Source organism: Equus caballus, chromosome 8 (assembly GCF_041296265.1).
Source record: "Equus caballus isolate H_3958 breed thoroughbred chromosome 8, TB-T2T, whole genome shotgun sequence".
NCBI classification, from domain to species: domain Eukaryota; kingdom Metazoa; phylum Chordata; class Mammalia; order Perissodactyla; family Equidae; genus Equus; species Equus caballus.
In genome coordinates, this window is record NC_091691.1 from 26,339,272 (window position 1) to 26,359,928 (window position 20,657).

Sequence of the window (20,657 nt, forward strand, 5' to 3'; positions counted from 1 at the left end):
TGAGTTCTCAGAGGAGGCAATGCCCCAGTTGGGTTTTGAAGTGTGTGTAGGAGTTTTCCAGGGAGCTAGATGTTGGGAGAAAAGCATGGGCCTCCGTGTTAAAGACAGAACACTGAGCAAACCAAAGAAGCTGGGGTGGGATGAGCTCTGAAGGGGTTGAGGACTGGCTGGTTGCCCCTGGAAGATAGGGTGGACCCTCTGCAGGCACAGGAGACGGGGAGCTCTCCCTACACCCTGCGAACACTCCTGTTGTGTCTGGGCCACTGGCCCTCAGAGAAGACAGAAGGAGGCGCCACGTGGTGCCACCTCTGAGGTTATGGGCACAGGGGGCTGGCGGAGGTGACCATATGGGCTGAGGCTGTGTCCCCCTACCCCAACAGTACTCTGGTCTGAGCGCAGCTGAGGGAGGTGCCATGGGTTCCTGGGGGACACCAGCACACATGGCCAAGCCCTGGTGGCTGGTGTGGCCATCCTGACCGCAGCATCCTGGACTCCAGGTGGGGGCTCCCTGCGCCCCTGTGAGGGAGTCCCCACCGGGGACAGGGCCCTTTGCTGGCTCAACACTACCACCTGCCTGCCAGCCTCGGTACTGCAGCCCAGGGCCAGGCTGGGCCCCATGGGGGGCGGGTGAGACCCCCGCACAGATGAGAAAATGGGGCTCGGAGGGCACCACAGTGCCCTCAAGGCCATACACGTCACTGCGCGGCCTGGAAGCCAGGCCCTATGTGGCTCCATGCCCCCTGCTCATTTCGCCTCCCACCCAGGCTCACCGGGTCACCTCCGGGGATGCGGAGCGCCGGGGCGGCTGGCCACACCCCGGGAGGGGGCGGTACTGGCACTGCCAGCGTGGAGGGTGTGCAAGGGATAGCAATTTCTGCCTCCAGGGGACCCTGGTTCTCTCCGCCGCCCCTGAAAATCCCCCGTCTCCAGGTTGCTGAGTGGGCGGCTGAAGTCCGAGGTCTGGGGAAGGGCAGGGCCCGCGGCAGCCGTGGAAGGCTGGTTCCCAGCTGAATGGACCGCCCCCCCTCAGCCAGACACGCAGGCCTGCTGACGAGCTGGCTGGGCCAGGGGGGCCGTCTCTGGGTATTTGGGGTCGTATGTCTCTGGGTGGGCCGAGAGGGGCTATGAGAGCGGAGAGCCTGAGGGACGGGGACGGGGGGTTCCAGGACCACAAGACCCCCAGGGTTAGCATGACGTGAGCAAAGAGAACCCCTGCTTTGCAAACTATCTTGTGGGGTTCACCTTTCAGAGACCCCACCTCCCACCCCTCAGAGCTCCCAAAGGCCCCAGGATCCTGGGAGCCCAGGCCGGCCTCCAGGAGCTGACCCAGCAGGACTCAGTGTGGCAGCCCGAGGCCTCGCAACGGTGTGCATCTCCTGGCCGCCAACTGTCTTACACATCTGCCCGGTCCTGGGGCTGAGGTCCAGCCCCACTCTGCAGGCAGCGCCCGAGTGGGACACATCGGGGGTCCTTCAGCCCATACCACAGGGCTGACCTCGGCTCTGCTGGCGTGGAGATCCTCTGACCTCTGCTCCGAGAAGGGGTGGGCATCAGGGGCCACACCCAGGCCAGCGATGCCCCTGGGGGGCCGTGGAGACTGAGAGGTGGCTAAGGGGCAGCTGAAACCTGCCACCTGTAGGGGCCTCCGGGCCGGTCAAGAGCAGCGGGAGCAGCCCTTGAGGGCAGACTGGCACGCCCCTCACCAGCCTCACTGTGCCTCCCCATGTGCCTCCACCCAGGGCAGTCACACACGGGGAGCGGATGGGGACACAGGCAGGTGGCAAGGTCTCCCAGACGCCCCTCCAGTCAGTGCCCAACCGGGCCGCGGGGGCTGAAGTTGATGCAACCTGGCATCAGGCAGGGCATCAGCTCCCGGGGCGAGCAGGGCCACGACCCCGTGGGCTGGGCGGGTGGGGCCGCAGTGGCTCTGCTGGGGCCGCAACGGAAAGAGCAGGGGGGGAGGGGTTGCAGCGAGGCCGCCGGCGCCCCCAGCAGGAAAGGATGGCAGCCTTTCTGAGGCGCTGCGCTGCTCAACAGTCAGAGCCAGAGTGCGACTCTGTGCCCACGTCACACCGAAGCGTGAGCAGCAGCTGGCAGTGGTTTCAGGCCCCAGGCGGGGAGGGTGCTCTTTCTCCTGCCCGTATTCATGGAAGGCTGGGACAGCAAAGGAGTGTGTGGTCCTCAACACGACATGGCAGGAACCACAGGGAAAGTGCTTAGCAGCTAAGAACAGATGACGGCCGCCTGGGACCCCCTCACCACGGCGGTGAATGTCTCTGTACGTCCACCCTGAGTGTGAATACTCAGTGTATTCCCCGTGGGTGTGGACGGCCTGGCCACGGGTGTGAGTATCTAATACACTCACCACGGGTGTAAATATTTGATACGCTCACCGTGTGACACAGGATACCCATCTCCATAGCTGTGAATATGTGACACCGTCCTCATGGATATAAATATCCAATACTCTAGCCACGGGTGTGACTATTTGATGTCTTCATGTGACGTCCTCACCGTGGGGTAAATATTCTCCAGCAAAGGGGACAAGCCGTGAGTTAGGGGATGCTCCCTTTGCCCTCCAGAGTTACACTCCCACCGTCCCCCAATTCGCCAGTCGCCTGCCCTCCTGGCGAGAGAGAGAGAAGCCTCTGGGAGTGGAGTATAAGTTGCTTTTAATGAGAACAACGTGTGTAAATGACAGCGCGCCACCGCCGTGCGCAGGTGGCGGCCACAGAATACCCATCGAATTCATTCTGCCCAAGGAAGGGAGGGAGGGAGGACGGGGGGCTCGTGGGCCTGGGGCCCCGCCCCCCTGGGTCCTGCGGACGACGGGGTCACCAACTGTCGGCCAGCACACGCCTCTTGCACGGTAAGCAGAGATCGAAAGCACAGCAGCAATAATACTGGGTAAGTCCTTCCTTGCGTAAAACATCTGAATTAATTCATTGAAGGTATCAAAAATATACCCTGTAAACCAATACATCATTTACACCTGCCTGCCCTTCCCACTGCCGCGGCAACCATGTGTGAAAAACAGACCAGTTCCTTGGAGCAGCCGCTCGCCCCAGGCCGCACCTGGCCCTGTCGCCCGCCCATCTGGCCTGACGGTTTCCAGCAGTCTCGTTGGCTGGGGCAGCCCATGGGGACTGGGACGAGAGCGCTGGGGGCTGGACAGGGCCTGTGTCTGTCTGTCCAGAGCGCTAAGCGGGATGGGGGCGGGGGGGTGCAGGGGCTGCTAGCTCAGTTTAGACTTTGGTTCCAAATGCGTTAAGGGGGGAGGCAGTGGCGTGGGAGGTGCGTGGTCATCCTGCTTTGGGTCCCTGGCCGCCCCGGCTGCGAGCATGTGGCCACCACACGCCCACCATGCCCCCGTCCCGGCCCCCTCCCCTCCCGAGCACCAGGTAAACATCCCCTGAGTAAGGTCACTGCACAGGGCCAGCCCGGGGCGGGAGTCGTAGTTAAGGCTTCAGACAGGCGAGGAGGCCGGCTCTGGACGGACGGGCGGCGGGCAGACTCAGGGGCTCCTTCCTCGGTGGGGGAGTCGCGCCCCCCCGCCCGGCTGCTCGGGCCGCTGGCCGGGTGCCAGTGCCGCCCCCACCCCTTCGGACAGTCACTCGCTGTCGGAGAGCGTCTCATACTGCGAGCAGAGCAGCGGCTTGGGCTCCTCGTCCCAGGCGTGATGGGGGCCGGCGAGGGGCCCACTGCCCGCCGACAGGCCTGGCGGGGGCGGGGAGGCCATGACGCCTGCCTGCAGCCGCATGATCAGTGGGTTGTAGGGGAATGGCGTGGAACCTGCCGGCAAGACCGAGAGATGCCCAGGAGGCCCAGTGAGCAGAGCAGCCGCCCCGGGCCCACCCGCCCACCACATGGGGCCCTGGGGCCTTGTCCCAGCCCCTCCTGACCCCCGGGGGTTTCTCACCTCTGCCCACCTCTACCACCGCCCCCACTCAGGCCTCGGCCGCCTGTCGCCTGGACCTCCTCGCGCCCACCCTTCCCCTGGGGTCTGTTTCTCTTGCAGCCAAGGGGTCCTTCGACCTACACTGGAGCGGGCACTTCCCCACTTAAACCTCCCAGGGGCTCCCCACAAACAAAGCTCAGCTCCCCTGTGACCCCTGGGACCCTGGGCTCAGCCCTGCCCGCAGCCCGCTCTCTGCTTCCTCGTCCTCCGCCATCTCTGGTCAGGGCAGAAGCTGGCCTCCCTCGTGGCCTCACCACCCCTCCCCTCCACCTGGGCCCCGTCCAAAGCTTCCCGACTCGACTGTCGGAAGCCTGGGCCCAGCTCGGCGGCCCACCTGCCGACGAGGGCCGGTCCTCCCACACGCGGCTGGTGAGCGGCGTCCGGCGGTTGCAGTCACCCTCCGAGTGCACCGAGGACACGGAGGGCGGCCGATCCCCGGACCCCAGGCCCGGGGCCGGGGACTTGGCTTTCCGGCTGCTTGGTCTGCCGGAGACTTTGGCCTTCCCGCCGCCACCTGCAGGGGACACGTGGGAAGAGCCACGTTGGACTCCGAGGCCAGCCCTCCCACAGCGGAGCCGGGCGTGGGGGTGGGTGAGGCCCCAGCTGCCTGCCTCCCGGGGCCCCCACGGAGGGAGATCAGCAGCTCGACCCCCGGGAAGCCAAGGAGGGGGGCCACGCGGCCAGACCTGGGCTCGCGCCTGGACCCTGGAGGGGAGAGTCTAGCAGGGGCGGCGGCTGAACGGTCTGCGAAGCCCCCTCAGGCTGCCCTGCGGCCCATCCACCCACTCAGGGGCTGACACCCCGAGCACGAAACCTCAGGCCTCTGGCTTGACCCTGACCACTGCCCCAGGACTGTGCCGGGGCTGGGCAGGCTGTGAGCCCTCTTGGAGAAGCCAGGAAGGACCCCGAGCCCAGGCCTGGGCCCCCACTAAGTCCAGAAACTTCTGGAGCCGCGGTGTCCGCGTCGAACTGATGGGCCTGAGATCTCCTTGCTCTGATATGCAAATCGATAGTCTCGATTAGGGACCTGGGCCAGAGGGAGAGCAGGCCCCTCTGGCTTCCCCGACTTAGATCTGAGTTTGGGGCTGGCACACAGACACTGGTCTTCTCCCCCTCAGGCCCGAGGGCCAGCTGAGGACACGCACGGTGGCCCCCGCCGAGGCTGAGCCCACGGGCCTGGCTGCCATGAGCCTAGGGACCCCCTAATCCACACAGAGAAGGTGGGTCCTTGCTCCAGCCTGATCTCCCGCAAGAAGACACACGAGGGGCCAGGACGCGGGCCTCCTGGGGACCTGCGGCCAGCAGGGAGGAAGGCAGGGCAGGGCTGGGGCAGCAGTGTGAGCAATGGTAGGAAAGCAGCAGCTCCTGGGGGCCTGGTGGGCGAGGGGGGGCCGGAGGCTCGGGGGCCCGCCCAGCCCGGGATCAGCCAACCCCAGAACCACGTCAGACACGCACAAAAATAGAGTCACAGCTCCAAAGCTGGAGGGGTTGGTCAGAGGGACGCGGAGGCACGAGGATTAATGACACTGGGTAGGGGACAGACGGGGCGGGGCTGGAGGGCCAAGGCGGAGGAGCCTGCAGACCTGGCGAGGTGAGCGTGTGTTCACTCCGTCCGTCAGTAGCGGTTATGGGCATAGCAGCGGGCAGGCTGGCACTGGCATTCAGCGAGTTAAAAGCATTGGCGCCGAGCGGGTGCTCCTCCCACTGGTCATATTTACCCATGAGCGCCTTTCTAATAATGGCCTCCAGCCCCATGTTGGTGCTGGCATGCTCCTGCACCGCCTGGCTTCTGCAGGTCATAAGGCCTGGGAGAGAGACACACACACACGGGGGCCAGAGGACAACGGAGAGAGGGGGGAGAGAAGCGGAGGGGGAGAGGGAGAAGAGAGAAGACACAGTGAGCACATTTCGGCAAAGCAACACGTTGATTTCCCTAGCCCCCCCGTTCTTCCTGCAGGTGGGGATGGGGTGGGGGCTCCCTCTGCCTGGGGCCGGAAGCTCTTAGGAACCCCTGGGGGAGGTCAGACCGCCCCCCGCCCAGCCTCCTTCCTGCTCTGCCTTCTGGGGATTCAGAAGCTCCCTGAGACCCCTAATCCCAGCTGGGGCTGCTTCTTATTTTAAATTCCAAGTGGCCTCACAAAGAGGGAAAGTGGCGGGGAAATCATGGGGAGGGGGCCCTGTTTGGGGAGGAGTCTCCGGGAAACTAAGTCAAGCCAGAGCTGGGTATTGGGTGTGGTCCACCCTCGTTCCCCAGGGCTGGCGGGGGCTGGGGAAGAGACCCAGGGAGGGAAGGTGACCAGACAGTCCTCCTGCTGTCCCCTGAGGACCCAGGCCACGAGGCCTGGGACCCTCAGCCCCCCACCCGCCCCCACAGCTGGGCCTGACTCTCCTCCCGCCCGGGAGCCACGAGGAGAAAGAGTGCAGAGACGGACGATGAGCTGGGGTCGCAGCCATGCAGTTACGGTGCGTGCAGGGGACAGGGCAGAGCTGGAGACAACCGCGTGACCACCCCCGCCCGGCCCCCCGTCACAAAGTGGTCGAATCAACAAACTGGTCCCAAAGGCTCCCTGCAGACCCCGCCATAGAGGCACGTTAATTAAGCCCCTTTTTCTCGTGACGAGGTTTTCTGACCCTTTCTTTCTCTTGTGAACCATTCTGGGCACTTCTGCGAACCCCGGGAAATGCATCTCTCTGCAGCATTTTGGTTCAACCAAACTCTTTCAGATACTTCCCACGAAACTCAGGCCACACCGCCTGCTGTCGGGCAGTATTTTCACTAATTTTAACACTTGTGCTCTGAGCGAACCACAGGAACACCAAGTGGCGAGACAACGCGCCTTTCTGACCCCTCGCTCGAGTCGAGGAGACTGCCGGCTCCTGCGAGGCTGGGGTGACACAGCGGCCTGTACACCGCACCTCTGTCGCGGCCGTCTGTCGCCTATGTTTGGTCTTTCTTTTCTTCCTTTCACTCTCAAACTCGTCTGTGGCCAGGGACGCCCTCTCCACCTTTCTAGCTGCGTCTTGGCCACTTTTCACTGGCACTTTTTAAAAAACACCAAAAGCCATGTCCGTCAAGAAAAAGCAAAATTGCCAGCAGGGTGAGTGCTGGAAAAGAAGACATTTTCGCTCCTGCACACTAAGAAAACACCAGGAAGTGGAAAAAATGATGTGGGAGGACGGGTCCTGAGCGTCTCCTGTTCGCTTTTCGTCCTAGCATCAAAAACGTTATGACCCGAGGCCACGGCCCATGATCCGATGGTGCAGGTGGGTGGCCTGACCTCTCCCGTGACAAAGGGAGAGTCTGCAGCAGGGTACACGAGCAGAGACCGGGGCCGGGCAAAGGCTTGTGTGTGGACTAAACAGCTTTAAAAAAAAAGCTCAAATACAATTTACTTACAAGTTTTGGCACTAACTGTCATTGTGCCACTGTGCAAATTTCTACATACGAATGTACCTGTGTGTCTATCGCCTATGTCAAGATTTGGAACATTCCAGAAACCTTCATTGCCAACCATCTTGTTGTTTCGACCAAATTGTCTCCTCCCTGTGGCCTGAGGCTCAGCAAAGCCCTCAGTCTAGTCTCTGGGGAGACAGACACGGCCATCGAGGCCCCCACACGGAGACCCTGATGGCCCGATGACAGTCGGCTCACTGCATTCCCGGGGCCCAAAGACCGTGACGTCCCTGGGAAGGTCAGCATGGTGGCCCTGCTCCCTCTGCCCTCGGGCTCCCACTGAAGGGCCGGGGCTCACACACGGAGCCGGCACATGTCCTGGCTCCTCCACCACGGGGTGGGGCTGGCCCACGGGGGCGGGTGGCAGCCCCGAATCTGCTGGGGCTCGTCGCTCTGCACCAGACTCTACGAGGCACCTCCCAGAGCCCCACCCAACGCTTCCACGGAGGCAGCAGAAATACACAGTGTGGCCCCCACTGGAGGCTGAGGGCCAACCCCCAGGGTCCCCAGAAACCAAAATATCATAGAAGCCTTAAGTTTTAGCTTAAAAATGTGTGCGGATTTTACACTCATCTCCATAACACATCTGCACGGTTCCCACAGCTCCCTGGCTCGAATTTTTAAGTAAAACTGATGCTCTGTCTGTGCCCATGTGGCCCCCGAGGGGAGCCTGTGCACGCCAGACACAGGCCAGTGCCCGTCCACCCGCTCCAGCCTCCACCTGAGGCCCGGCAGATGAGCCGGGGAAGTTTCCGGATGTTGTGTGTCCATCTGACACTGTACTAGCAGCAGGAGGCCTCGGAATTGAACTTCAGACAGAGGCTTCCCGCACCGGCTTGCCGGCCTTCTGTGCGAGTCTGCAGCCCCAGCACAGGGCCGGACAGGAGGATGAGTTTGAAAAGAATGGTCCCCTGTTGTCACCAGTGCAGCTGGGGCAGGGGCCCCAGTGACCTTGAAGGCCAGGCTCCCCGAGTCTCCTTCCAGGTCCCACACAGCCAGCCTGAGACCCCCAGGGCGCAGAGTGACAGGGGAGGCGGAGGATTACCTGCTCCGGTGATGGCAGGCATATTGAAGATCTCTGTCCCCGGCTGGCCGATATCTGGGGGGGTGACAAGAGGGGTGAGGCCGACGGGCCCACGAGTCCTGGGACATCACCTGCCCCACCCGTGCCCTGTCCGGTCTGGGCAAGGAGCACCCTGGGACCTCGCTGAAGGCAGATGGAGGCAGCAGGCTTGGGGCGGGCGAGACTCTGCGTTTCTAACCAGCCAGCCGGTGCCGCTCACCGGGGGCCTGTGGTGTGACCAGCCTGGGCCAGGAACTGTCTGCAAGGTTGCTGATCCAGCCCCAAAGGAGCAAGGCCTCTGCAAGGCCCCAGCACCCCCCAGCTAGGAGGCTCCTGGAGGCCAGGGGCGGTGGCCGAGTCCTTGTTCACTCGTTCCCCACTCACGCTCTAGAGGAGCTGCCAGGTGCCAACACCGTGCTGAGGATGGCAGACTTCCGTGCAAAAAGCACATAAATGGGGGAAAAGTCACAAACGTGATGAGCACCGTCAACAGGGGACACGCAGGGCCCTGGGCGGATCTGACCCCAATCCCTGGTGCCTCGTATGGGCCTTAGCTCAGACCCATCTGTGCAAGGATTCACTGAGCACCCAGTGCGCGCCGGCACCATTCTGGTGTGACCTCCCATGCCAGTGAAGAAAGACGCCCTGGGGCTGCTCGAACGAGGGGTTGAAGGGCGGCAGGAGAGGTGGTCAGTGGTGCACTGGCTCAGGAGGCACCCTGAGGTTTCTGCCGCATGCCGGCCCCCAGCCCCGCAGGTGGACCCTGCTTCTGGGGGGTTGCGGCCCCTTACTGTATTCCGGCTCGTTCCGGTTGTGGGTGTTGAGCTTCTTGTTGATCTCCTGTTTCTTAGACTTGACCATGGCGGAGTTGCTCTCGGTCAGCTTGCTGAAGAAGGCCGGCGGCTGGCTGCTGTTGCCTGGGGATTTGGAGCCCATCCTGCTGCAAGGACCAGACACCCCAGGTCAGTTCGCCTGGTGCTGAGCTTGCTCCCCTTTGAGGACGGGGCACTCACTACCTGAGCTGCCTTAGAAAGATGGAACCAAGCTTCCCCGCCCCCACACCTGCATCGCTCATCTCTTAGGGACCACGTCTCCGAACCTCTTCTCTGCATTTCACCCACTCTGGGGCTCAGGGTGTCTGGGGAGCCCCAGCTGCCCTGGTGGGCCACAGCTGTGTAGCTGCAACAGCGACCCCCTGAAAAGGGCCTCTGGAACTGGAAGTGGACTCAGATCATGTCTTCCCCCAAAGCCAGTAGGCCTGACTTTTTTTCTCTGCGTCTACCGACCCCTGAGCCCGTTTGGTCCAGCATACTTAGCTCATTATTTCTCAGATCCTTAACAAGAGCTGGCAATGAAGACCCCAGCCGGGGGCATGGGAGGCTGCCACCGGGGGCCCCCAAGCGTGTGACATTTGCTGAGCAGGTCTGAGGTCTCCCGGCTGTGCACTGAAGCCCTCGTCAGCCCCCCAACCGCACGGGGGTGGATGGAGGCCACGGGGTGCAAGGGGCCAAGTCCCAAGTATTGGGGGGGTGGGCACCATGAAGGTACCTGGGCTCCGCCTGCTCCCCGTCCCGGTACAGCAGCGGGTACATGGCGCTCCGGGGGTGCCCTGGCTCTGCCATGCCCTCTGGCGGGGACACAGGCTCAATGCCATCCTCGCCGCTACCCAGGGCCGCCGTCTTGCTTGGCTCTGGAGACCTGGGCAGAGAGAGGGCCCAGCTGTGGTCAGAGCTCTCCCTCCCGTGGGACACGTGGATGCAGCCGGCCCTCCACTCCCATCCAGCCCTGCCTCCCTCCAGCTGGGGCGCAGCTCGCCCTTCCAGGAAAGGGCCTGGTGGTGAACAGGTCAGGCATGGGCTCCCTGCTGCAGTCTCCTTTTTTTACAACCCTTTAAAAATGTAAACCTGCCGTCAGCTCGCGGACAGTACAAGAACAGGCTGTCAGCTTGAGCCGGCCTGTGACCCCTGCTGCAGCCCGATGCCAGGCACCCCATTCCTCCAAAGACGTCCCCCTATCTCCCCGCCGCGTGCCTGCTCACGCGGTGCCCCCCCCCAGAACGGCTCCCTGCATCCTGAGCGGGGCCCTCCTCTCCCCTCTCCGCTCCGACCCCCCGAGCCCCCAGTGTCCCAGGGGTGAGTGTGTGTGTGAGCACACATCTCTGGCTCCAATCCCCGCTCTGCCCCTTGCTGGCCGTGTCCTTGTGGGCAAGTGTGCTTAGTCCCCAGACCTCAGCTGTTCCATCTGTGGCATGGGGACAACGCTGCCTACACTTGCTGGGGCCGTGGTGAGAACCCCGGCTGACGTGTAAAGTATTCAGCTCCATGCCTGGAAGCCACCAAGTGGCATAAAAGCACCGGCCATCATCCCTAAGTGCCATGACCTTGAGCCAACTCCCCAGTGCCTGGGCCGTGATCCCCACTGTGGGATGGCACCACGCGGGCCTCGCACCTTGCTGGGCTCAACCTTCTGACAAAGGTCTCCCAGCGGCCGACGGGCCAGGGCGCCTGCCCCCGCTCACCTCTTGCCCCCTTCGCTGTGGGGGGAGCCACGGGCCGGGGCGCCATGGTCTGGGGGCGGGAGGTAGAGGTCGCTGGGTGGGCGGCGGAGGTCCAGGACGGGGCAGCTGGCTCCAGGGAAGGAGTAGAGGGGAGCGGGGAGGGGCGTGTTGAGCTGCTGGGGGTGGTGCCGTGTGTAGTCCTGCGTGATGACCTCCTGTGGGCCAAGGGTCGGGGGAGAGGTGCAGGTCAGGCGGCAGCCACCTCTCCAGAACCTTCTGGATGGGATGAAGGCTAGACTGAGCTCTGGCAGCAGAACCCCACTTGGTGCTGGCTCCCTGGGTGCCTCAGGCCTGCCCACATGCCCAGGGCGGGGGCTCGGCTAGTGGTCTCACACTGGCAGCCCCAGGATGGTCAGACTCCCCTGGCCAGCACATGTATGACGAGGACGGCAGGCTGGTGTGCCCGAGACACCATCAGCTGGATGAGAGGTGGCTACAGCCGGAGTCTGAGGCTCTAGGATCCCTGGCAAGGCTCCATGGCTTGTCCTCACCAACCCCCGGATCCCCAGGCCACACCCCCAGGACTCAGTTTACCCACTAGACCAAGGAGCTATGTGTGACGCCCCCTTCCCTTGGCCCTGGTCCCACCCAGGAGCAAGGGCAGAGAAGGGTAGTTACACTGATGTGCTGTGCCAGGGTGACCACCCGCTGGTGACCTTTGACCCCCGGGGCAGTCTGGAGCAGCGGGCTGGATGAAGGCTGGCTCTCAGGCAACGGCCGCAGGTGCGGGAGGTGTGCCGCCTCGCCGCCAAGCTTCCCGGGGCCTGCGGGCAGAGCAAAGCTGGTCAGGGTGTGGGAGGGGCGGGCGAGACCCGTGCCTGGCTGGGGCAGCTGTCCCTGAGGCCCAGCTCAGCCCGCTGAGCTGTGGGACCGGCCAATTCCTCCTCCTCTAGCGCCTCAGTTTTCCTACCTGTGTGATGGGTAGCAAGCGACTGTCCCTACCTCGCAGGGCTGGGGTGAGTGGGGTATGGGTGGTCCCCTGGGGCCCACCTGGCTGCTTGTGCCGCAGGTCCCCCTCCAGGTGGCTCTTGTCAAGCTCCTCAAGGTGCTTGGGGAGCCCCTTGTCGTGGGTCAGGCTGGGCGAGCTCACAGGGCTGACGGGCTCCACCCCGTCGGGGCTGTAGCTGCTGCCGTGGTAACCTACAGCGGGAGAGGCCAGCGTCAGCCGAGGCGGGAGGGCCAGGACCACCCCTCCCCCTGCCCTCCCACAGGGGCTGGGCCCCCAGGCCGGAGCGGGCAGCTAGGCCGATGGAGAGAGGAAGGGGGCCAGAGCAGGGGGTGCTGGTGGCCAGGAGTGGGGGCACCTCAGAAAGGAGGGAAAGGGAGATGTGGGGGAGCGAGGGAGACAGGGAGAGAGGGAGACAAGAAGACGGAGAAAAACACAGAGCCTGAGACACAGGGGAGACAGGCCCAAAGAGACTGAGAGAAACACAGACCAGAAAACAGGCGGACCCACACGGAGGGGGCTGCGGGGAGAAGGTGAGTCCAATGTGGGGGTGAGCAAGGGGCAGCGGTGACAGGCTGGGAGGGAGTGAGCAGGGGGTGTGGCAGGAGGTGACCCTCAGGTCCTGGGGGCCCCCACAGCCCCGCGTCCAGCAGAGGAGCCCTGGGCTGGGACCAGAGGTGGGGGGACACCCCCTTTCCCCCGGGGACATCAGGTGTTGGGTCACCAAGGGCACACGGGGCCAGGACATCCCCAAGACCCCTCGTGACCTGAGCAGGATGCAGGGGTCGGGCTCCCAGCTCCTGGCAGTGGGGCGCTCCCTCCCTCCCCGTCTTCTCCTGCACCATCTGCCTCACGGGCAGGCGCCCCCCAAACCAAACTCATCCCCCCATGGCAGCAGCAGGCAGAGGGCACCCGCCTGAGCTGGCTCCCCGCTCCCCAGACGAAGGCGCGCAGGGGGAGATGGGAGGCGCAATCGAAGTCAGAATCACAGATCCATTCATTAAAGGAAAAAAAGCGAAACTCCAAAAAAAAAAATCATGATAAAACGATGTGCAAATGATGGGGTGCCCCCGGACCGGGGAGCAGCAGCTGGAGGAGTCATCAGAGCGTGCAATCGACGAAGACGGGTTTAAAAACAAAATACCAAAACCAACGAAAAACAGGGGAAAAATAAGCAGCAGAGATCTGGAAATATCTTTAGGCCACGAGACGGGGGGCGGGCGCAGGGCGGAAGGCTTACCATCGCGAGGGGAGTCGGCGGCCAGCGCACCTCCTTCTCGCGGCCCTTTATCGTGAGCAATTTGACGCATGATTATCGCGTCTATGAAGGTGGCCGCTGTCAGAGTGGTCTTACCCAGAGAACGGAGTTCCAATTCCTGGATGGAAAAGGGTTTACTTTGAGTCTTTTCCCGGTGCAGGTCGGCGGGCGGGGCGGGCGGCGCTGGCTGGTCCGGGCTGGCGTGGTGGGGCGCGAGGCTCTTCGCTGGGGCGCGGGCGATGGCCGCGTGGCTGGAGCCGGGGGGTGCCAGGGGCCGGGGCTCCGAGCCCTTGCCGGGGGACGAGGCGGGCTCCAGCGCGGCGCGGGCCGGGGGCTTGGCAAGGAAGGTGTGGCCGGTGTCTGCACGGGGCCGCTCGGGCCGGGCGACCCGCGGGGCCTCCTTGGGCAGCAGGACAGGCTCCATGAGGGTGGGGTAGACCCCGTCAAGGGTGCCGCCCAGCGGGCAGTGGGTGGCGGGGGGGAATGTAGCGGCTGGGCGGACAGGCGAGGAGGTGGAGGTGGACCTGGGGGAGGAGAGAGGGGGTCAGGTGGCTGCGGGGGCCCAGGTGGCTGGGGCAGGGTCACTCCCTCACTCCGAGACCCCTGATGAGTTCCCGCTGCCCTGGGATAATGTCCCCACTCCCTACTGCTCCCAGAATAGATGCACCCTCCTGACGGGTCCTGGGAGACCCTGTGTGGCATAACCTTATCTACCCCCTTCATTTATTCATTCATTCATTCCATCATTCCAAAATATCCTATGGAGCACGTACGACGCGTCAGGCACTGTTCTAGACACTGGGGCTGCCGTGGGAACACAAGTGGCTAGTGTTCTAGTTGAGCAGACAGACTAGGGACACGTTAACAGATGGATTAACCCCTATCAGAGGGTAGACCTGTCGGGGGCGGTAACTCGGGGAGAAAGGAGAGCGTGTCAAGGAAGCACTAAGGCAGGGTGGCTGCGGCCTCTCTGAGGAGCTGGCATGTGAGCCGGGGCTGCTCAGGACACAGAAGGAAATGGAATGGGGTCAGAGGAGAGGGCAGCAGGGCTAGCTCTCCCGCCCAGCCACCAGGGACCACATGGGGCTCCCTGGGAGGGCTGCCGTCCCCTCTGCCGGGAGCGCTCTCCGCACCCCAGCAGGGCAGGCTCTGGCTGTTCTCGAGTCAAGTGCCTCTTCCTCCAGGCAGCCTCCCCAGTTGCCGTCTTGGTTTAGACCACAGCCCCAGGAGGGCAGGGCTTGCATCAGCCATCACCACATCCCCAACACCCAGCGCAGGGCAGGAGACCCACAGCAGGCCCACCAGGGAGGAGGAATGCACAGAGGGACACCCTGATCTTCACACGGCAAGTGTAACTGCGCCCACTTCGCAGGTGAGGACGCTGAGGCCTGGACACGAGCCGGCCTGCCTCCACCCTGGAGGCCTCCGGGTCAAGCCCAGTGTTCCCGTGAGGCAAGCTTGCTCTCCCTCCCAGGGCCTCCCTCCGCAGCTGTCACTGGGAAAGGCCTCGCTTCTCCCGTCTGGTTTGTAATCGGCTGTGCTGTGTGGAGAGACACCGGGCTTCTGTACGTGCGCTTGTGCCCGGAGCCTGTGCTCGAAGCAGCCAGGGGCTTCTGCTTCGTGTACCTGCTGGTACCTGAGCCAGCAGGGGGAGGCCGACGCTTCTAGGAAACAAAGGCGGCGTTTTCACATTGGAATCGTGGGTGGGTACAACTTAGAGCAGCCAAAGGAGGGGTGCTTGTGGGCATGGGCACTTCGCTGTGGGAGAAGCAGCTGCCTCCCAGCAGGTCCCTGGGCAGGGAGGGGCACTGAGAAAGCCCCCTACGTGAGCAGCTCTGCCAATACCCTTGGGGGGGCGGTCACCAGAGGGGGACTGGGCCTGTCACAAGAGTAAGTGGACTCTAGCCGCCATCTATGGGGCCTGTGGAGCCTCTCCCACCTTAAGGGGACCTCTGCACTTTGTCCAGGCAAGAGAGACACCATCTCCTCCCTGTACGGCCCTGCTGAATTCCGGGGGCCCAGGCATCTGTCCTCACAGCCCTCCCTCACTGTCTCCCCGCTCCTCTCCACAGACTCTACCCCTGCACCTGACAACCTACCCACCTACTCATCCCTCCACCCACCCCCTCCCCGCTCATCCACCCCTCTCCCCGCTCGTCCACCCCCTCCCCGCTCGTCCACTCCTCTCCCCGCTCGTCCACCCCCTCCCCACTCGTCCATCCCTCTACCTGCTCATCCACCCATCTACCCCCTCATCCATCCATCTACCTGCTCATCGACCCATCTACTCAACCCATTATCCATCTACCCGGCTCATCATCCACCTACCCAACCCATCGTCTCTCTACTCACCCATCTACCCATCCATCCACCTATCTACTCACCCATCTAACCCAACCTCCATCCATTCAGTTATCCATTCACCCATCTACTCATCCTCCATCCACGCATTCATTCACCTACCTATCTAAACTAAACATCTATCCATCCACCCACCTACCCATTTATCTACTCATCACCCACCCACCTACCCACCCCTTCATCTAGCCCAGCCACCCATCCATCTACTACCACACACATATCCATCTATCTACTCGCCTGTCATCCAGCCACTTACTCACTTATAACCTATTCATCTACCCATCCACTCATCCGTCTGTCCACCTACCCATTCATCTAACCCATCTCTATATATACTCATCCATCTACCCATCCATGCACCTCCCATCTACCTACCCACCCATCCATCCTCTCATCTACTCATCCCTCCGCCTACCCACCCATCATCTAGTCATTCCTCCATCCACCTGCCCACCTACCTCCTACCCATTTACCCATCAATCTACTTGCTCACCTACCCATCATTCACCCTCCCGTCTATCTGCCAACCCATTGGTCCACTTGTGCATCCACCCACCCAATTGTCCATCCACACACCAACCTGTGTCCATCAACCACCCACCCACAGTTTGTCCCCTCCCTTGTGCCAACCTGGCCCACCTCAGGACCGTGGGCGTGCTGGGCTCCACGGAGACGATGATGCCCTTCATGCCCGTGTTGTGCAGCACACTGGGTCTCTGCTGGATGGCATCCTGGGTCCGGGGTGAGATGGGCGAGTGCTGGTGGGAGTGGGAGGCGGGGCGGCTGCTGCTGCCCCCACTCCCCCCGCCACTGCCGCTGCTGCTGCTCTGCTCCGTACCTGGTGACAGGCCGCGGTGTCAGAGGGAGCAGGCGTCACGTGGCCCGTGAGGACCCCCAGGGCTCCGGGCAGGGGTCTCTGATGGCCTACCGGGTCTCCAGATGGGCGCATGCTCCACTGTCGTGGTGGACGTGAGGATGGACTTCTCGCGCTCCCGTTCGCGCTCCCGATCTCGGTCCCGGTCCCGCTCCCGCTCCCTCTCAGAAGAGGATGTGGCGGTGGGTTTTGTCAAGTGACTGGGACCTCCTGGAAACCAAAAGGTGTGCGACTCAGCCCCAGGATTCAGGAAGGGCCTGGACTTGGCTTCTGGGGTGGAACAGCAAGTGCAAGGCATCTCCCTGAAGATGCTCAGGCACCTTCCTCGGACGCCAGGGTCCTGACCCAGGATGGGGGCAGGGTTGTTACCTGGGGAGAGCGGGGAGCTGCTGAGCCGGCTGCTGAAGTGCTGGGGGGTGGTGGGGAGGTAGGCGAGGCGGTCCATGGCGGTGGCTGGTGTGCCTGGTGTCGGGGGCACCAGCACGGGCAGGTGTGGCACTTGGGACAGGTCGATGATGCCTGCGGGAGAAGGTGGGGCCGGGCGGCTGTGGCCATAGCGGGAGAAGAGGGGCCAGCCCACCCGGTGCAGTGCTGCACGCCCGCAGGAGTGGCAGCGTGGCGGCCATTCCCTCCCCAGTCTGAGCACTGGGCCCAGGGGACCCTTTGTGAATGCCAGGTTCCCACGGTGCCATGCCCTGTGCTCCGAGCCCTAGCAGTGGTGGTGTCCTGCAGTGGCCTCCTGCACAGCTCGGCGTGCCCTTCTGCTGCATCAGACTCTGACCCTGGACGACTGGCTCCCTGTATTCGACCCCCATCATGTGAGATACCCGTGTGACCTGTTTTCTAAGGAGACCCTCACTAGCACTTGGCCTTTCCAGAAGGACGTTCCAGAAGTATCCTCAAAGGTGACTTTAATACACACGTGCAAAGCAACCACAGGCTGTTTGAAACTCAAGGGACTAGAAACTCAGCCTCACCTTTTTCTTTTTTTTCCCCAAACCCCAAAGACCCTGGCTACCAGGAGCACACACAGGCACGTGCACAACCCCGTGTGTGCATCCAGGATCTGCACAGCTATCAGACGCACACTTGTGCCCACAGCACACACGACTCTAACCCCAGCCAGGTCAGCGCATGCTCTCAGAGCGGCCATACCCCCAGACCGCTATGGTGACCACACTTTAGACACCTCGGCAAGAACACATGAGCATGCCTGGGTGTGAGCATGTCCTTTGCACTCCCAAGCGAGCCTGGGCGGCCTGGGCCTACGGCCAATTCCGGATGGAGGTGGTCTGCCCGCCCACGTGCCCAGAAGCACCGGGCCACCCACCTCGCGGGCCGGCGGCGTAGTTGAGCGCCAGCGAGGACTCGCGGGGCGAGAGGCCCCTCAGCACGTCGGCGCGCTGAGCCATGGCGGTGGCCGCGTTGTGGTGCATCTGCTGCGACGTGATATAGTCGTTGATGATGGTCTGGCGGTTCTCCAGCGCCGCCGTGTCGGGGTAGCCGCGGATGAGGTAGGGCGGGTACAGGTGCGGGTAGGTGGGGTTGGGGGCCAGGTGCCGGGGCAGGTAGTAGGCGGCGGCTGCGGGGAGAAGGGGGCAAGGTCAGGACGGCCCGGCCCAGCCCGGGCCCGGGGCCGACACCCTGCCTGTCTCGATGCCCCCCAGCCCCACATCCTGACCGCTTCTCCCAAAACGCCCCCCACAAAACAGAGTTGGGGGCCTGGAAGTGGGAATACTTTTGCTCCCCAAAACACATGCGGGGGCCTCTCAGTGACAATCTTCTTTGCATTGAAGCTCTCCCAACACAGGGCACAAAAGCGCAGAGCCCTCAAGTGCCTAAGGGGGCATCCTTTGAACAGTAGCATTTCAAACAGGTCCCTTTGGGCGAGGCTCACACTTGAGCCCTCTGTCAATATGTTTGCAATTTTAAAGGCACTGGTAAGTCCCACAGGAAAAGCAAACAATGAAGAAATGTTTAACCCAGCATATCCCTCAGACGCCTGGGAAATTCGGTTCTAACTAGACCGTTCAACCGCCTGACTGCACTGTTGGGTCTCCCCACCTTTAGGCCTCAGTTTCCCCACCTAGCGGAGCCTAGTTGACGCCCAAGGAGACCCTGGGCAGACACTGATGAAGTCCTGCCCCCGTGCACCATCTCCAGTTGCTGCGGGGTTCCCTGGGTCGGGGGACAATCACCTGCATCCAGGGGGATCCCGCGGGGTATGGAGGTGGGGTCAAAGGCCAGCGGGATGTGGCCGCGGTACAGGTCCACGCCACTCACGCCCCGAAGCAGGTGCTCATAGGGCGAGATGGGGTGGGGGTGGTGCTCAGGCACGGCGCTGTGCGGGGACTTGGCGATCTCGCGGGGCGTCGACGTCAGCTTTCGGTCCTGTGACGCCTTGCTGGATGAGAGGCTGCCTGTGGGGATGGGCCGAACGGGGCTGGGTGACATCCGTGCCACAGCCGTCCCAGCCCGTGTGGGGCCCGCCGAGGCCAGTGTTCCCGGGAAGCCACTGAGGGCGGGACCTCCGGGACCTGGGTCCAGCCCTCTCCGCTCTCCCACTCCCCTGTCCCCAGCTCGTCTCTTCTTTTATTTACTCATTCACTCGTTGGCTTCTGTTTTCTCAGTTCTTTAAAAAAAATTCATTTGTTCTTTTTTCATTTGTTCCCTGTTCATTCATTCACTCAGTCAACCAAGAAATATTTACAGAACCTCTACCCTATGCACTGACTAGGAGTGGGGGCGACCCCTACCCCTGAGAACCAGACACACACCAATCCCGGCCCCCACGGAGCTCACATTTAATGCGGGAGCCAGACAATAAACTAGTCATCAACTAAGAATTTCAGAGTGACAAATGCTCTAAAGAACATTTTAAAATGTGACAGAATGGGACCAGAAGGGGGGGTTTGGTCCTGAGAACCCTCCCCAAGGATGGGACACTGAACAGAGACCTGAAGGATGAAAAGAAACCAGGCAGGTAAAGATCTGAAAGGTGGCGGCATTTCAGGCAGCGGGGACAGCATGTGCAAAGGCCCTGAGCAAAGACCCAGCTGAGTGACATCAAGGAGCAGAGAGGAGGGACCCGTCTGGCTGAGCCTGGGCAGATAAAGGGCAGGGAGAGGAAGGTGGGCAGGGCCAGGTCCTGTAGGCCGTGGCCAAAACATTGATTATTTTGTACGTGCAGTGAGAAGTCACTAGAAAGATTCAAACAGGAGAGTGGCATAATGATGTAAATTTTTCAAAAAAGTGTTCTGGCTGCCATTTGGGGAGCAGATTAAAGGAGAACAGAGTGGAGTAGCGGGGGCCGGGGGGAATCGGGTTGGCCCGGGAGGGCAGGGAGGGGGCAGACTCCCGAGCTCGGTGTGGACGCGGCCGAGATCCCCTGGTCTCCAGCCTAAGCTGACAGCAGCCGTGCAGGCGGCTTCCCGAGGGGGCCCCGCCCCACTGCACGCACCCTCCTGCAGGCGCGGTGTGGGCTCCCTCGTGGTCACCGGTGATCCACGTGGCAGGTGGCCAGTGAAGGGCGCCGCGTGGTCCTCGTAGGTCAGGGGGCTCTGGCGCGGCTTGCCCAGCTCGGGCACGATGACTGGGGCGCCCCGTGTGATGGAGCCGCCGGCGGCGCCAACGGCCGTGGGCCGGCCCTTCAGGCTCTCCTCGTAGCAGGCGCGCTCCAGCGCCCGGGCATCGGCCATCACGTCCAGTGGCAGCGCGGGCGGGAACGGGCGGCCGGGGCTGCCGATGATGGAGCGCACGTCGTGCTTCTTGGCGCCCACGGGGGCCGGGCCAGGCTCGTACTTGAGCGGGGTGCCCTGGGGGACGGGGGCACACGATGGAGGGCGCAACAGCAGCTCCACTCCGCCTGTGGCCACCCCACTGACCACCGCCCTGCCGGCCTGTCCCGGCCCTTGGTCCCAGCCCCAGAGCCATGCGGGGGCTGCAGAGGGGGCCCGGCGTGCAGAGGTCAGCCCTTCCTGGAGCGAGCGGGGGAGCCCCCGTGCGCCCTGGGGTTCCTCGAGACTCAACGCCCCCAGGTGGGCCTACACCTGCCCCTGGTCAGCCCGGGACCCTCCACGGCCTGCCCAGAGCCGCGGGGAGCAGGGCAGCGCCCTCGGCCAGGATGGGCGGCAGAGGAACTGGTCCCAGCCGGCCCCGGGGGAGACCCACCCCTTTAGATGGACGC

General features: G+C 63.0%; 1 protein-coding gene across 41 annotated transcripts in view; it reads right to left on the reverse strand.

Annotated features, from left to right (window-relative positions):
* Positions 1 to 2,655: 2,655 nt before the first annotated feature.
* NCOR2 (nuclear receptor corepressor 2) overlaps positions 2,656 to 20,657 on the reverse strand; it is a 205,793-nt gene continuing 187,791 nt past the window's right edge. For 14 of the 41 annotated variants that reach the window (XM_070275478.1, XM_070275480.1, XM_070275487.1 and 11 more), the window contains 16 exons: positions 19,932 to 20,286; positions 18,670 to 18,891; positions 17,802 to 18,053; positions 16,841 to 16,990; positions 16,526 to 16,681; positions 16,228 to 16,435; positions 13,219 to 13,760; positions 12,023 to 12,172; positions 11,651 to 11,796; positions 10,994 to 11,187; positions 10,024 to 10,173; positions 9,267 to 9,415; positions 8,458 to 8,511; positions 5,542 to 5,763; positions 4,293 to 4,472; positions 2,656 to 3,792 (listed from right to left, as the gene is read on the reverse strand). In XM_070275478.1, coding sequence (XP_070131579.1) covers positions 3,611 to 3,792; positions 4,293 to 4,472; positions 5,542 to 5,763; positions 8,458 to 8,511; positions 9,267 to 9,415; positions 10,024 to 10,173; positions 10,994 to 11,187; positions 11,651 to 11,796; positions 12,023 to 12,172; positions 13,219 to 13,760; positions 16,228 to 16,435; positions 16,526 to 16,681; positions 16,841 to 16,990; positions 17,802 to 18,053; positions 18,670 to 18,891; positions 19,932 to 20,286 — 3,312 coding nt within the window. In that variant the 3' untranslated portion in view covers positions 2,656 to 3,610. The remainder of the gene's footprint in view (positions 3,793 to 4,292; positions 4,473 to 5,541; positions 5,764 to 8,457; positions 8,512 to 9,266; positions 9,416 to 10,023; positions 10,174 to 10,993; positions 11,188 to 11,650; positions 11,797 to 12,022; positions 12,173 to 13,218; positions 13,761 to 16,227; positions 16,436 to 16,525; positions 16,682 to 16,840; positions 16,991 to 17,801; positions 18,054 to 18,669; positions 18,892 to 19,931; positions 20,287 to 20,657) is intronic. The other 27 variants (XM_070275507.1, XM_070275506.1, XM_070275492.1 and 24 more) reach the window with 22 other exon arrangements.